This window comes from Protopterus annectens, chromosome 8.part0, assembly GCF_019279795.1.
Source record: "Protopterus annectens isolate FY-2018-M chromosome 8.part0, PAN1.0, whole genome shotgun sequence".
NCBI classification, from domain to species: Eukaryota; Metazoa; Chordata; order Ceratodontiformes; family Protopteridae; genus Protopterus; species Protopterus annectens.
The window spans coordinates 1,746,575,637-1,746,588,695 of record NC_056741.1 but is presented as its reverse complement, the minus strand read 5'-3'; the positions used below and the strand labels follow the sequence as shown (position 1 = coordinate 1,746,588,695).

The 13,059-nt window shown below is 39.6% G+C and overlaps 1 protein-coding gene across 1 annotated transcript in view; it reads right to left on the bottom strand.

Annotated features, from left to right (window-relative positions):
• The window catches only part of LOC122808554 (estradiol 17-beta-dehydrogenase 2-like), a 1,381,410-nt gene that overhangs the window by 187,983 nt on the left and 1,180,368 nt on the right, over nt 1-13,059 (bottom strand). Inside the window, exon 3 of the mRNA XM_044079509.1 lies at nt 5,849-6,034. Within this exon, the coding sequence (XP_043935444.1) occupies nt 5,849-6,034 (186 nt within the window). The remainder of the gene's footprint in view (nt 1-5,848; nt 6,035-13,059) is intronic.

Genomic DNA, 13,059 nt, shown 5'->3' with positions numbered 1-13,059 from the left:
GGTCTCCCCAGCTCTTTCCCTGCATACCGAGACTGGGTCTTTGGCAGTCCCCCTGTCCTTAGACAGTGGAGCCCCGGGGCCTGAGGTTACCCCCACTGGGGTTTCCCCCCCTCCTGGAGGTCCTTCCGAAGCCTCTTTGGAAGAACCCCCCAGGAAAAGATCGTGCAAGAGGAAGCACGTTGACTCCCCTGATGAGTCTCTTACATCGGACACTGATCTCGATGATGCAGAGGGGTCCCCTAAGTCATCCTCAGATGATGTCTCCTTTGCAGACATCCTGGAAGCCCTTAAACAACGAGGCGGCTGGCAATCCAAACCCCCTTCTGCTGATGAGTCGGTGTTCCTTAAGGCCTTCGGGGCTCAGCCCTCCGCCTCCTGGGTGTCTCCGCCCTTCGATGAGCTCTTGGACTTGATCTGTCGAAGGGCGTGGGAACACCCAGACTCTGTGGAACCGGTGCCTGCTCGTCCTAATAAATTCCTCTCAGCACCTCCGGAAAAAGAGTTCCTGACTAAAGGTGTGGCTGTAGATGCCTTGGTGGTGGCATCTGCTACCCAGCAAGATGTAGCAGAGGCTTTGACGTCTGTCCATCCTCCTAATAAGGAGTCTAGGAGCATGGATCGGTACGGTAAGCGCACCCTAAGTTCAGCAGCCTTTACATTAAGGTCCTTGAACTATCTCACGCACTTTACCAGATTTCAGAGGGATCTGATTAAAGAACTTTCTGATACCCTCTTGGGTAACCTGCCTGAGGAGCTGGTCCAGATGGTTGGCTCTCAGCTGGCTACACTGTCATCCATTTCAAACTCGTCCATGAGGCTCATTTCTTATGCGGCCGAAGGGGCGAGTAGAGTGGCGGGTACAGGCATTGCTCTACGGAGACAAGCCTGGCTCCGCCTGTGTCATTTTGCGGAGGCCTTTAAATCTTCCTTTGCCGACGCCCCCTTTGATGGGTCCTCCTTGTTTGGACCCAAGGTAAAGGACACACTGACCCGCTGTGAGCAAGAAGGTAAGACTCTGACTGCCGTAGAGGCACGATTTTCCACTCCCTTTTGGCCTTACCCCAAGGCTAAAAGAGGAGGGAAAATGTGGTTCCGTAGATCTCAGAAGTCTTACCCCTCACAGCAGGACGATCCCCCTTCCAGAGGCAGGGGAGGGGGAAATTCTTCCGGAAGACGCCGTCCCAGAGGCGGAGAGGCGGCAGAGGCCCTTGCAACACTGGAGACCACGAGTCCTTTCGTGGCTCTTCAGCCTTTCACAGCCCCTGAGGGATTGCCTGACTGTGCAGCTCCGGAGCCAGTCAGGGGTCGTTTTTTGAAGCACCTAAAAGCCTGGGAAGGTATCACTCAGGACCGATGGGTGCTTCGAATTATCGCCGGAGGTTACACCATCCCTTTCTCTCACTTCCCACCCCAGTCCAAAAAAATCCCGGACCTGTCACCCAGTCAACGGGAAACTGCAGTCTCAGAAGTTTCAAAACTGCTGCAAAAAGGAGTCATCCAACCAGTCCCCGCAGACCAGATTGGATTAGGGACTTACTCAAGATTCTTTTTGGTGCCAAAAAAGACCGGGGACTTGAGACCCATTTTGGACCTCAGTATTCTAAACCGTTCAGTCAGAAAGTCCAGGTTCCAAATGGTCACCCTACAAACCATTCTCCCATTGCTGGAGAAAGGTGTTTGGATGTGCTCCATAGATCTCAAGGACGCTTATTACCATGTCATGGTACATCAAGCATCCAGGAGACATCTGCGCTTCAGCCTAGGAGGCAGTCATTTTCAGTTCCACGCGCTGCCCTTTGGTCTCACCACAGCCCCCAGGGTGTTCACCAAGTGTTTGGTGGTTGTGACTGCTTACCTGAGAAGTCTAGGATTCCAGGTGTTTCAGTATCTAGACGACTGGCTCCTAACTGCCACCTCCAAGCATCTACTATTGCGGAGCCTACAAGCCACTATATCACTGGGCAATTCCCTTGGAATCACCTTCAATTGGCCAAAGTCTGTGTTGCTGCCATCTCAACGCATAAGATTCATAGGGGTAGATATAGACTCAAATCGAATGCGGGTCTATCTACCTACAGACAGGATACAAACCATACAGGCTCAAGTTCGAGCCTTGCTTCCCAGATCCAAAGCCTCAGCCAGAATGGTCCTGCAACTATTGGGATCCATGTCTGCCATGGTTCTTCTAGTTCCCCTGGCAAGGTTGCACATGAGAATTCTCCAATGGCTTCTTTCAGCTCAGTGGTCCTTTCAGGAACTCCCTCTCAGTCACCTCATATGGATCACAGAAACCTGCAAATGGGACCTTCGCTGGTGGCTAGTGTCCTCCAATTTGGATCAGGGACGACCCTTTGTTCTACCTCCTCCTGCGGCCACTTTGACCTCGGACGCCTCCCAGATGGGGTGGGGGGGCATTCCCTGGGCAGGTCAGTCAAAGGCAAATGGCACCCAGAAGAGACCCTACTTCATATCAACATCCTAGAAATGAGGGCGGTGCTTCTGTCCCTTCAAGCCCTTCATGATTACCTCCCTCAGGGCGTGATTGCCGTTCACTCAGACAACATGTCAGTTGTCTGGTACTTGAACAAACGAGGGACCAGATCCTATCCTCTTTGCAGAGAGGCCATGAGAGTTTGGAAATGGGCAGTGTCAACCAAACGCTTTCTAGTGGCTACTCATATCCCGGGCAAGTCCAATGTGATAGCCGACAGACTGAGCAGAACCATCCTCTCTCCTCACAAATGGTCTCTGAACATCACAGTTGCAAATCAAATTTTCAGCAAATGGGGAGTTCCGTGTTGCGACCTCTTCGCAACTCCTCTAAATCAGTGCAAAAGTTCTTCTCCCTACCCCCAGCTCCGCGAAAGCCCCCCAAGGATGCAGCCCGTCCTCCGCCCCACCCGGCTGCTTTATGCCTTCCCTCCAGTTCCTCTCCTTCCCAGAGTGATCCAAAAGGCATCTCTCTTGGGGAGCAAAATGATCTTAGTTGCTCCTTACTGGCCTCGTCAAGTATGGTTCCCCTATCTTCGGAAGTATGCTCTGGAAGGTCCATGGTTCCTGGATCAGATCCCAGACCTTTTGGTTCATCAGTCGGGTCTATTCCACCAGTCCCTACACACCTTAAAATTGACGGCTTGGCTCCTCCTCTTCCGACTATAGTCAGGAGTCATACATTGGATCCAGAAGTTGTACACATCTTATCTTTGGCCCACAAGTCTGCTACAAAGAAATTGTATTCTAGCAAATGGAAAAGGTTTGCTATTTGGGCTCAACTCCGGGGCCTGGATCCCATCACTATTCCCGTATCAGAAGTACTAAAATTTTTAACTTCTCTTTTCAATCAAGGCTCTTCAGTCTCTACCATCAAGGTTCAATTGGCAGCTATTTCCAATTTTCACGAATCTATAAACCCACCTTTAATGAGCAACAGATTGTGTAAGACCTTCTTGAAAGGTGCTGCGCTTTTAAGACCTCCGATTTCTCATCCTGCTCCTCCATGGGATCTCGATGTGGTGTTACGCCTTAACTTCCTTTCCCTTCGAACCGGCAGCGACATGTGATTTAAAATTTTTATCGTGGAAGACTGCCTTTCTGGTGGCGATTACTTCTGCCAGAAGGGTTTCAGAGCTTCAAGCTTTGTCTGTAAAACCTCCGTTCTTGGTTTTTCACAAAGACAGAGTATCTCTCAGGCCAAATCCTTCCTTTCTCCCTAAAGTTTGTTCCAGTTTCTGCCTACAACAATCATTAGAACTTCCAGTCTTCTTTCCGAAGTATTCTAACAAAGCGGAATTCATATTCCACACATTAGATGTCCACAGGCAGTTGCATTTTATTTAGATAGGACCAAACAAACAAGGAAAACAGATCAGTTGTTTGTATCCTTTGCAGACAATAAATTGGGCAAAGCTGTCACAAAGGTCACTATTGCCAAATGGATCAGGGACTGTATTACTCAAGCTTATTCTTATTCTAACAAAGAGCTTACCACCCCTGTCAAAGCTCATTCTACAAGGGCTATGGCTACTTCGATAGCATTTCATTCTAAGCTTGCCATTAGTGACATTTGTGCTGCGGCTACATGGTCTTCCCTGCACACTTTCATTTCCCACTACAAATTGGATGTGGCATCTAGAGGACGAGCTTCATTTGGTTCACAGTGCTCAGGAGTGTTTTCCAATGAGCCACCCAGGATTTAGGTGCTAGGGACGCTGTCCCATCAGTATTGAATGTAGGCGAGATAGGATCACATAACATCTTTTAGTTATGTACTTACCATAACTTTAGATGTTTGGGATCCATCTCGTCTACATTCCCAATAACCCACCTTCCTTCCCCCTTCCTTGGAGATCAGAGGATATCAGAAGGTCCGAATCCTGTTGTTTCATCTTGAAACATCTAACAATGTTATATAAACAAGTTGTGCATGTGTGCATGAATGCGGACAGACAAGATCTGGGGGATTAGTGGTGGTGCATCCTGGGATAAGAATTAGTTCAGCCAATAAGAGGCCTCGCTCTATAGCATAGCGTGCCGAGTCGGAGCCGAGGGATCGGCTCTGAGCCCATCAGTATTGAATGTAGGCGAGATGGATCCCAAACATCTAAAGTTATGGTAAGTACATAACTAAAAGTTTTTTATAACTCAACCATTGGCAGAAATAATATATGTTTTTAACAAAATGTGACTCATCTCTGCAAGCTCTTTAGTTTGAGAATGCTACTAATTCAGCATGAGTCATTCAACCCAGGCAAATTGTAGGCATTCAGCCTCACTTGCCAGGCTAATTCAAGTTCTTCAAGTTTGAGTGGTCTAGGGCCACCCTTACTGTCATACTTGGCTTGATCAATGATAATAATACTGGGATGAATAAATGTCAAAATTGCAACTATTGTAAACTTGTAGAAGTCACTAATTTGTTTAAGGTTAATGGTACAACTTATAAATTGAAAGGCAGATTCAACTGTAATTCGTCTTTTGTAGTTTACCTGGCTAGGTGTACACTCTGTCCTGCTTGGCTAGGTGTACACTCTGTCCTGCTTTCTATATAGGAAAGACGGAGCGGAGGCTCCGTGACAGAATTTATGAACACCAATATGCTATGAATAAATGTAAACTGGAGAATGCGCTAGCTAAGCACATTATTTCTAATAAAGAACATGCTTTTAAATTTTTTATCATTGATCAAGCCAAGTATGACAGTAGGGGTGGCCTAGACCACTCAAACTTGAAGAACTTGAATTAGCCTGGCGAGTGAGGCTGAATGGCTACAATTTTCCTGGGTTGAATGACTCATGCTCAAATAGTAGCATTCTCAAACTAAAGATCTTGCAGAGATGAGTCACATTTTGTTAAAAGCATATATTATTTCTGCCAATGGTTGAGTTATAAAAAACAACTTTCAATGTTTTTACTTTTGTGTATTGTGGTTAATGTAGTAGACATGTTCATATACTTTAATGTGTTTATATACTTTAATGTTGTTTTATTACTGGTTATCAGCAGTTGTCACTTTAATTTTAAAGTGTGTTTGCTTAAGTAGAACAAAGTGATGCAATTGTTGAATGCTGATCACCTGTCTTAGTTATAAGGAAGTTTTTCTATTGCTGTAACTGTTTCTGAAGAAGTTTGCTATCAGGCTGATGAAAAGCGCTTAAAACAGTGGAATAAATAGTGTTATTTGACCCTTCTCGGACTGTGTTGTTGTTTTTTCGAACCTGTTTTTGGATTTATTTATTTCATAACTTGTTTCAATGACTGCACATTTCCAAGATAAATTGTATCTGTTGGTATACATTTCAGTTCAAATACTATAACAGTGTTTAAAATTAAAAAAAAAAAGAGTCCTTACCTGCTAAACTAGTGACTGTGACAAACCTGCCTCTGGCTTTGCGTAATAAGGGGCAGAATACCTTAAAGACTTCCACTGCCCCTAAGAAGTTGACATCCAGAGTTTTTCTATAATCGCTCATTGGAATTAGCTCTCCATCACACACAAAATGCACTGTTCCTGCATTGCTCACAAGCCCCCATAAACCTGAAAGGAAAGTGGAAAAAAGGCAACCTCATTGACCATGAAAAGTCCATGTTTTAATTTCCATTTATACATTTTTCTGTCACTCTCCATCCACCGTAGCTTTCAACCCATTAGCACAAAAAAATCTGCACAAAGACAAAGACAAAAGTAATGGGGGGACAAAACCCCAAAACACGGGGATAAATTTTAAATATACTACTAATTAACTTAGACATTTGCTAGAATAAAAGGTCTTGTGTTACCATGTGTTTTATGAAGGATATGAAGTCTGAAACTCAAATGCCTGTCATTATTTAATAACTTCAGTCTTCAATGATTTGCCACAAAAATCCAGAAAACAGCAGTTTTATGAGGAACAGTCCAAAAATATGAGACCGAAATCTGGACATTCTGCAAGGATTTGGACAGTTGAGAGGCATGCGATCTGCTCATCCTAGGTTTTTTGAACTCCAGCTAACATAGAAATGTTCCACTTGGACACACTGTGTGCATTGTCACAGCAGCGAGCTCTATTTTCACCAAAGGATGAAGTTGCGTCACTTCCATCTGATGCAGAAAATGTTAACAAGCAATGCATTCTCACCCTCTTGCCTCTTGTCCAAGACAATAAGCACATTAGCAGCTTTTATTGTAGTGTTGTTGCTCTTTTAGTTGTGGCAAACAGTATGTTATTTCTTATGTACTGGAAAATGAACATGGTATTGTATACATTCTCCACTGTGTAACTACTGCCCACAGACAAAAAAATAGATGTGCCTAAGGAACTATGACCAGTTAGTTAATGAATTTATGTTCTTAGAGTAAACAGCTAACAGAATAATTTGTTTTCATGTATATTGCAGGAGTAATGTTGTGTGAATAAGCATCACCTTGCAGATATCCTTTGATTAATAGTCATGAGTTCATGTCAGCACACCGGAAACACAGGCCAAAGTAATGCCCTTTAAAAAGAAACGTAAAACTAGCACCAATGTTTTAAAAAGTTTTTTTGCATGGATATAATCCTCATTGCACCCCATCCACACTCTTGCAACTATAATTCTGATGTCACTCATCCTTAGTTTAAGAAGATAAAGCCATGGTTTAGCAACTTTGAAATTAGTGTAGCAGCAAGCTTCATGTTAAGGTATGACAATCTTTTTTAAGGCAATTTGAAAGTATTAATATAGCTTCAAAAAACTTCAGTTTCCCACAGCTTATATGTTCCTTTTATGTGACATTGCACAGTTTGTTAGTCTCCAAACATTTGTTACCCCCAGAAAATAAAATAGGCATGTATACTTAATAAAATTTAAAAAGTTACAGAATAAAGATATGAATAAATAATGGCTGAGATCCAGTCATAGTCTGTAGAAGTGCAAATCACTGTGAACACACGGCCAATTTTTCCTTCTATGATTTAATGCAAATTACACATAACTAATCTCCATTAAATTTTTCAAGACAATAAATCACTTAGCTGAGCAGTGAGTGCCCTACCCTTCTACACTAATAATTAGCATTAGAACTTAGAAACTTGGATGACAACACTCTCCCCACCTGGACAGTAACACACATGCATGTGCACACGCACACACACACACACACACACACACACACACACACACACACACACACACACACACACACACACACACACACAATGCATTCTGTATCTGTTTTATATAATCCATAAATTTACACTTTTTCCAGTTTCACAAACTATTGAACTGTTTGTTTTAATTGCAACAGGAAATGTATTTGGCTCTAAATCAGAAAATGTTAAGCTTAAGTATAGGTACATTCATAATATCCATGCCTTTTTGAACCCAGTTAAATAAATGAAGTGCAGACCAAGTACTGTGTCACACCTACGTGTTTGATAAAATGATTTATGATAAGTGGGAGAAACAACATACACATGTATTTAGCAGATCAATGAGTGTTCATTCCCTAATGCACAGCTGTTTAACATACCTGTATGATAGCTGGCTTAGAAGCATTAATATGCATAGGGTAAGAAAAGGCGTATCATAGCATAACATAATGTAGCAAAACATAATCAACCATAACATAACGTAATGTAACATAACAGTACATAACATAACATAAAATAAAATAACATAATAAAGCATAAGGTAACATAACATAATGTAACATTACATAAGACATTATAAATTTATGTAACATAATATAGCATCACATAAAGTAATGCAATTCCATGCAATTCTAATGACACTGCAAGTTATTATCATAGATCACTTTAGTGATGGATCTTGGCATTTAGTATTGCCTGATCATATTTAAATTAGTAATTCAAAACCATGCTATATACAAGGTACTGGGCAATTTTGTCTTAAAAATTCCATGATGGATTGAATCATGACCTCTGTGTAGTGCAGATGAAGAAATATAAAAAGTTGTTGCATGCTATTTATTTATATTGCCATAATTTTCTTATTTATATAATTCTCTAAATATTTGAATAAGCAAGTAAATACAGAACTGGTTATGTTTGTATGAAAGCTCATGGATGAGACAATAGTGTGAGAAAATGAGTATATAGCTTGCATGGTTACTAAATATTATACATTGTACTGAAACATCAACATTTGTTTACAAAATCAATGCTTACTATGTTATTCTGAATTATAAATCCAGTCTTTAAGACCTAGCTCTAATGAATCTGATCACTGAAAAAATTTAAGTTTGAACAATTCACCATTTACCCTTCTTAGGTATACTTACAGTTCTAGAAATATTAACATTTGCATAAAATATGAAGATATGAATTGATTTGTCAAAAGGCTTAGGATGCAATCATTGTCAATTAGAGTACAACTTTCAGAGCTCAATTGTAAAGAATACTTTAATCCAATATAATATATCACACACAATGTAACAATATGTAACATAGCTTTCTTCTTCTTCTTTCAGCTGTTCCCATTAGGGGTCACCACAACGGATCATCTGTTTCCATTTCTTCCTGTCCTCTGCATCTTGTTCTGTCACACCAACCACCTGGATGTCCTCTCTCACCACATCCATAAACCTTATCTTAGGCCTTGTTCTTTTCCTCTTACCTGGCATCTCCATCCTTAGCATCCTTCTCCCGATATATCCAACAACCCTCCTCAGCACATGTCCAAACCAATGCAATCTCACCTCTCTGGCTTTGTCACCAAACTGTCCAACCTCAGTTGACCCTCTAATATATTGATTCCTAATCCTGTCCATTTGCATCACAACCAGTGCAAATCTTAGCATAAAATATTTTTATTTCTTTTTTTTTTTTTTTTTTTGTGAAAACAGATACAGTAAAACGTAACAATATTAATAGACATGTAGTAATACGACCAGAGAATGCATTGCTGAATATTAAAACATAAATGTAAAACAGTAAGAACTATTTGCACATATGCCAAAATTCCATCAGTGATTATATATACCAACTTCAAGCTAGAATATGTTCAAAAAGGGATTTCCAAAACTGTGTAAAGTGAGTGTGGGATTTCTCAGTGTAAGTTAAATATTTGTGAGCTAGTAGGTGCTTAGTAGCTAATTGTTTGAAACCCTCCCATGTGAGTGATGCTCTATCCAACGTAATGTAATGTAGTATTTAAGTAAAGAAACTAGTGTTATTAATATTCATGTTTGTAGTTTAGTCAGGCCTGAGGGGATGATATGTAGGAGAGTTAGTTTTCAAGATAAGGTGGACTTTTCATTGCCCATTTTTTCTAGTTGGACTTTGAGTACCATAGCTTGTAGGTGCACTTGCAGCTCCAGAAGATGTGGAGTAGATCAGCCTTGTGATTATCACAATAGGAACAAAATGGAGAGGTAGTTGGGTATATTTTAGTTATAATGATTGGCATGAGATAGGCATTATGAAGTATCATGATCTGTGTATATTTAAGTTTTTAAGGGGAATAAGTTTGGAGGTAAGCTGGATCACTTGAGTTATCTGTGATTGAAGGATTGATTTCCTTCCAGTAACTGGAATAAATAACTTATTTTTGTATTTTGATTGATAGAATAAGTTTGTAGGAGTTATATAGCATTTGTTTGTTTGCAGATAGGAGGTTCCATATGGTTTTACAGGTTTGAATGTCATTTGCATTGATATCAAGATTGTCTATGATATATTGGCTAAGGTCTCGAATTTGCCTTAAACTGATTGTACAGCTTTTAGGGAGCTTTAATTGTGTTCTCATTTCAGTGATAGTATTGTTCTTGAAGGGAAGTATATCAGAGATGGTTAGTTTCTTGAGGAGGGGATAATTGTTTAGGTTACTCATGTTGTTATTAATTTTGAGATTGGAGTTAAGGTGGATAGGTTGTAGGGAAGTGAATGCATAATATAGGATTAATCCTTTGTATGATGTTGATTTTATGTTTAATGACTGGGTGTATTTTAAGATTTTTCAAATTTTCATTGTAAAGGAAAGGGAAGGCTCTGGGGTTTATGGATAGTGTTTTGATATAGTTGTGTAATAGTTTGACCCAGGTTGGAGTCCATTGTTGTGGTGAAGGGGTGTGGTTGGCTATTGTTATTAGTCTATTACAGTTTATGATATCATAGTAGAGTTTAAAGTCCAGCAGCCCTAACTCTTCATAGTCTTTATGGTATGTTATTTTATTATAACTGATTCTGACTGATTTGGAAATTATTGAATGAATGTTTTTTAAGAGTTTTAGTCTGATAATGGTATTGGAGGCATTAAATATATATAGAAATATGAATAGAAGATTCATTTTGACTGTGGCTATTTTACCTAGGAATGGAAGTTGAAGTTTTGCCCATCTGCCCATATCATGTTTTATGTTTGACCAGAGATTAATAATGTTATTTGTATATGCTTGTTTAGGATCTTGGTGTATAGATATTCCTAGATATTTTAATGAATTGTTAGTTTTAATACCAGCTGCTAAGGAGTGTGTGGGAAGCTGACAGAGGGAGTTAATAGGGAAGATATTTGTTTTCTTTACATTTAGTTTATAATTCGAGACAGTTGAAAAGGTGTCTATAGCAGATAGTAGTTTCTGGAGGTCTGAATTAGGTAGTGAGTAGTAAAGATTTAGATCATCAATGAAACCCGCTAGGGTAATTTTAGTGTTAAAGATATTGGGGATATGGTAGAAAGTTTTCTGAGAAATGATGAGAAAAAGGGTTCAATGTATAAATTAAAAAGATAGGGGGACATAGAACATCCTTGTCTGGCACCATTCTCAATGTCAATTCGAGAAGATAGGTGTTTATTAATTTGTAGATAAGTATGAGCCTTGGAGTATAGTGTTTTGATAGCTTGTATGTAGTTATTGGGTATGTTAAAGAGAGGCAAGATATTGAGCAAAACATTTACATTGAATCTATCAAATGCTTTTGAAGCATCAATACCTAAGGTGTAGATTGGAGTATGTCTATGGGTAGAGAGATTCATCTTGGTGTCCAGGGTAAAGGTATGATCAAAGGTTTGTCTGTGTATTATGAAACCTGATTGTTCAGGGGAAACAATGTTTGGAATGATTGATTTAATTATGTTTGCTAGTATTGACACAAATATTTTCATATCAAGATTTATTAGGGCTATAGGTCTATAGTTCAGGTTTTCTTTGAGGTCGGAGTTTCATTTAGGTATGAAAATAATTTTGGATGCATTTGGATGTATATCACTTACACCATTGGAAGTAATGTGATTGAACAGATGGAGAAGAAAGAGAGATTATTATTGTGGGAAAGCTTTGCAGAATTCAGCTATAAGACCATCTGGACCTGGTGATTTGTTGGGTTGAGTTTGTTGATTATCATAATAATTACTTGCTGGGAGATAGGGGAAGATACAATTTTTTGTTGCTCTGGACTGATTTTGGGAAAATTTAATTGGTTTAAGAAGGCATCTAGGTCCTGTTTATTATGAGAGAGGTTTGATGGACTGTAGGATTTTGTATATATACTTTCAAAGACATGTATGATATCTTGTAGTGTGATAGAATTTACCTTGGTAGATAAGTTCTGTTATATTCGGGGAGGGTTTGTTTTGGTTAATAAGCCTCACCAGGAATTTAGATGGCATGTGAGCCCATTCAGAGTAATTCGCTAAAGTTTTAATTTCTTGGTATTTTAGGTTTTCAGCACTGTGATCATATAGCTTTTGTTGGAGTTGTGTTATTTGAGTTTCGTTTTCTTGTTTAAAGGATGATTGGAGTTGGGATTCAAGCTTAATGATTTGATTTTTAAGAGTGGCTTCCTCCTGGAGAAGTTTTTTTATGATATGAGGCTTTACTTATAAAGGTACCTCTAATTATCGATTTAATAGAGGCCTAGTAAATGTCCATAGGTAGGTGATTATAGAGTAAATTGTCTAAAGCTTGGCCCAGGATGGCATCTACTTCTTGTTGAATTTCTTTTTTCCTTAATAGGTTAAAGTTAAGGACCCAGTTATATCCTCGGTTACTGTTAGTTTGATTGTTATCCCAATCAATAGTTAGGTTAATCTTAGAATGATCTGATAGGTATCTGGGTTCTGTGTGAAAGGAATTTTTGTATTTAGTAAATATATTGGAAATGAGAAAGAAATCCAGCCTGGACCAAGACTTATGACACATAGAGTGGAGGGTATATTTATTTTTGAGGGAGTTATTGGGCTGGAATATATGGGGATCAAATAGGTTAAAGTCATTTTTAAGATACTCGAGTGCTGACATGGCATGGTTATTATATTTAAAATGGGTGTTGGATCTATAAATATCAGGGTCTTGGACTGAGTTCCAGTCCCCTCCTAGTATATAATAATGACTGGGGAAGTTGAGCAGTATTTTATAAATAGACATTATAAATTCATGTTAATTTACACACGGCACGTATAGGTTTAATATCAGAATACATTTGTCTAAACAGGCTGGTTTAGTTGTTATATAGCACCAGCTTCCATTCATGTCCATATTATGTTTCATGATTTCACATTGGGAGTCAGTTTTAATAATGATTGCTACTCCTGAGCTATTTTGGGATTTGCCAGAGACAATGATATTCTTAATCCATTTTT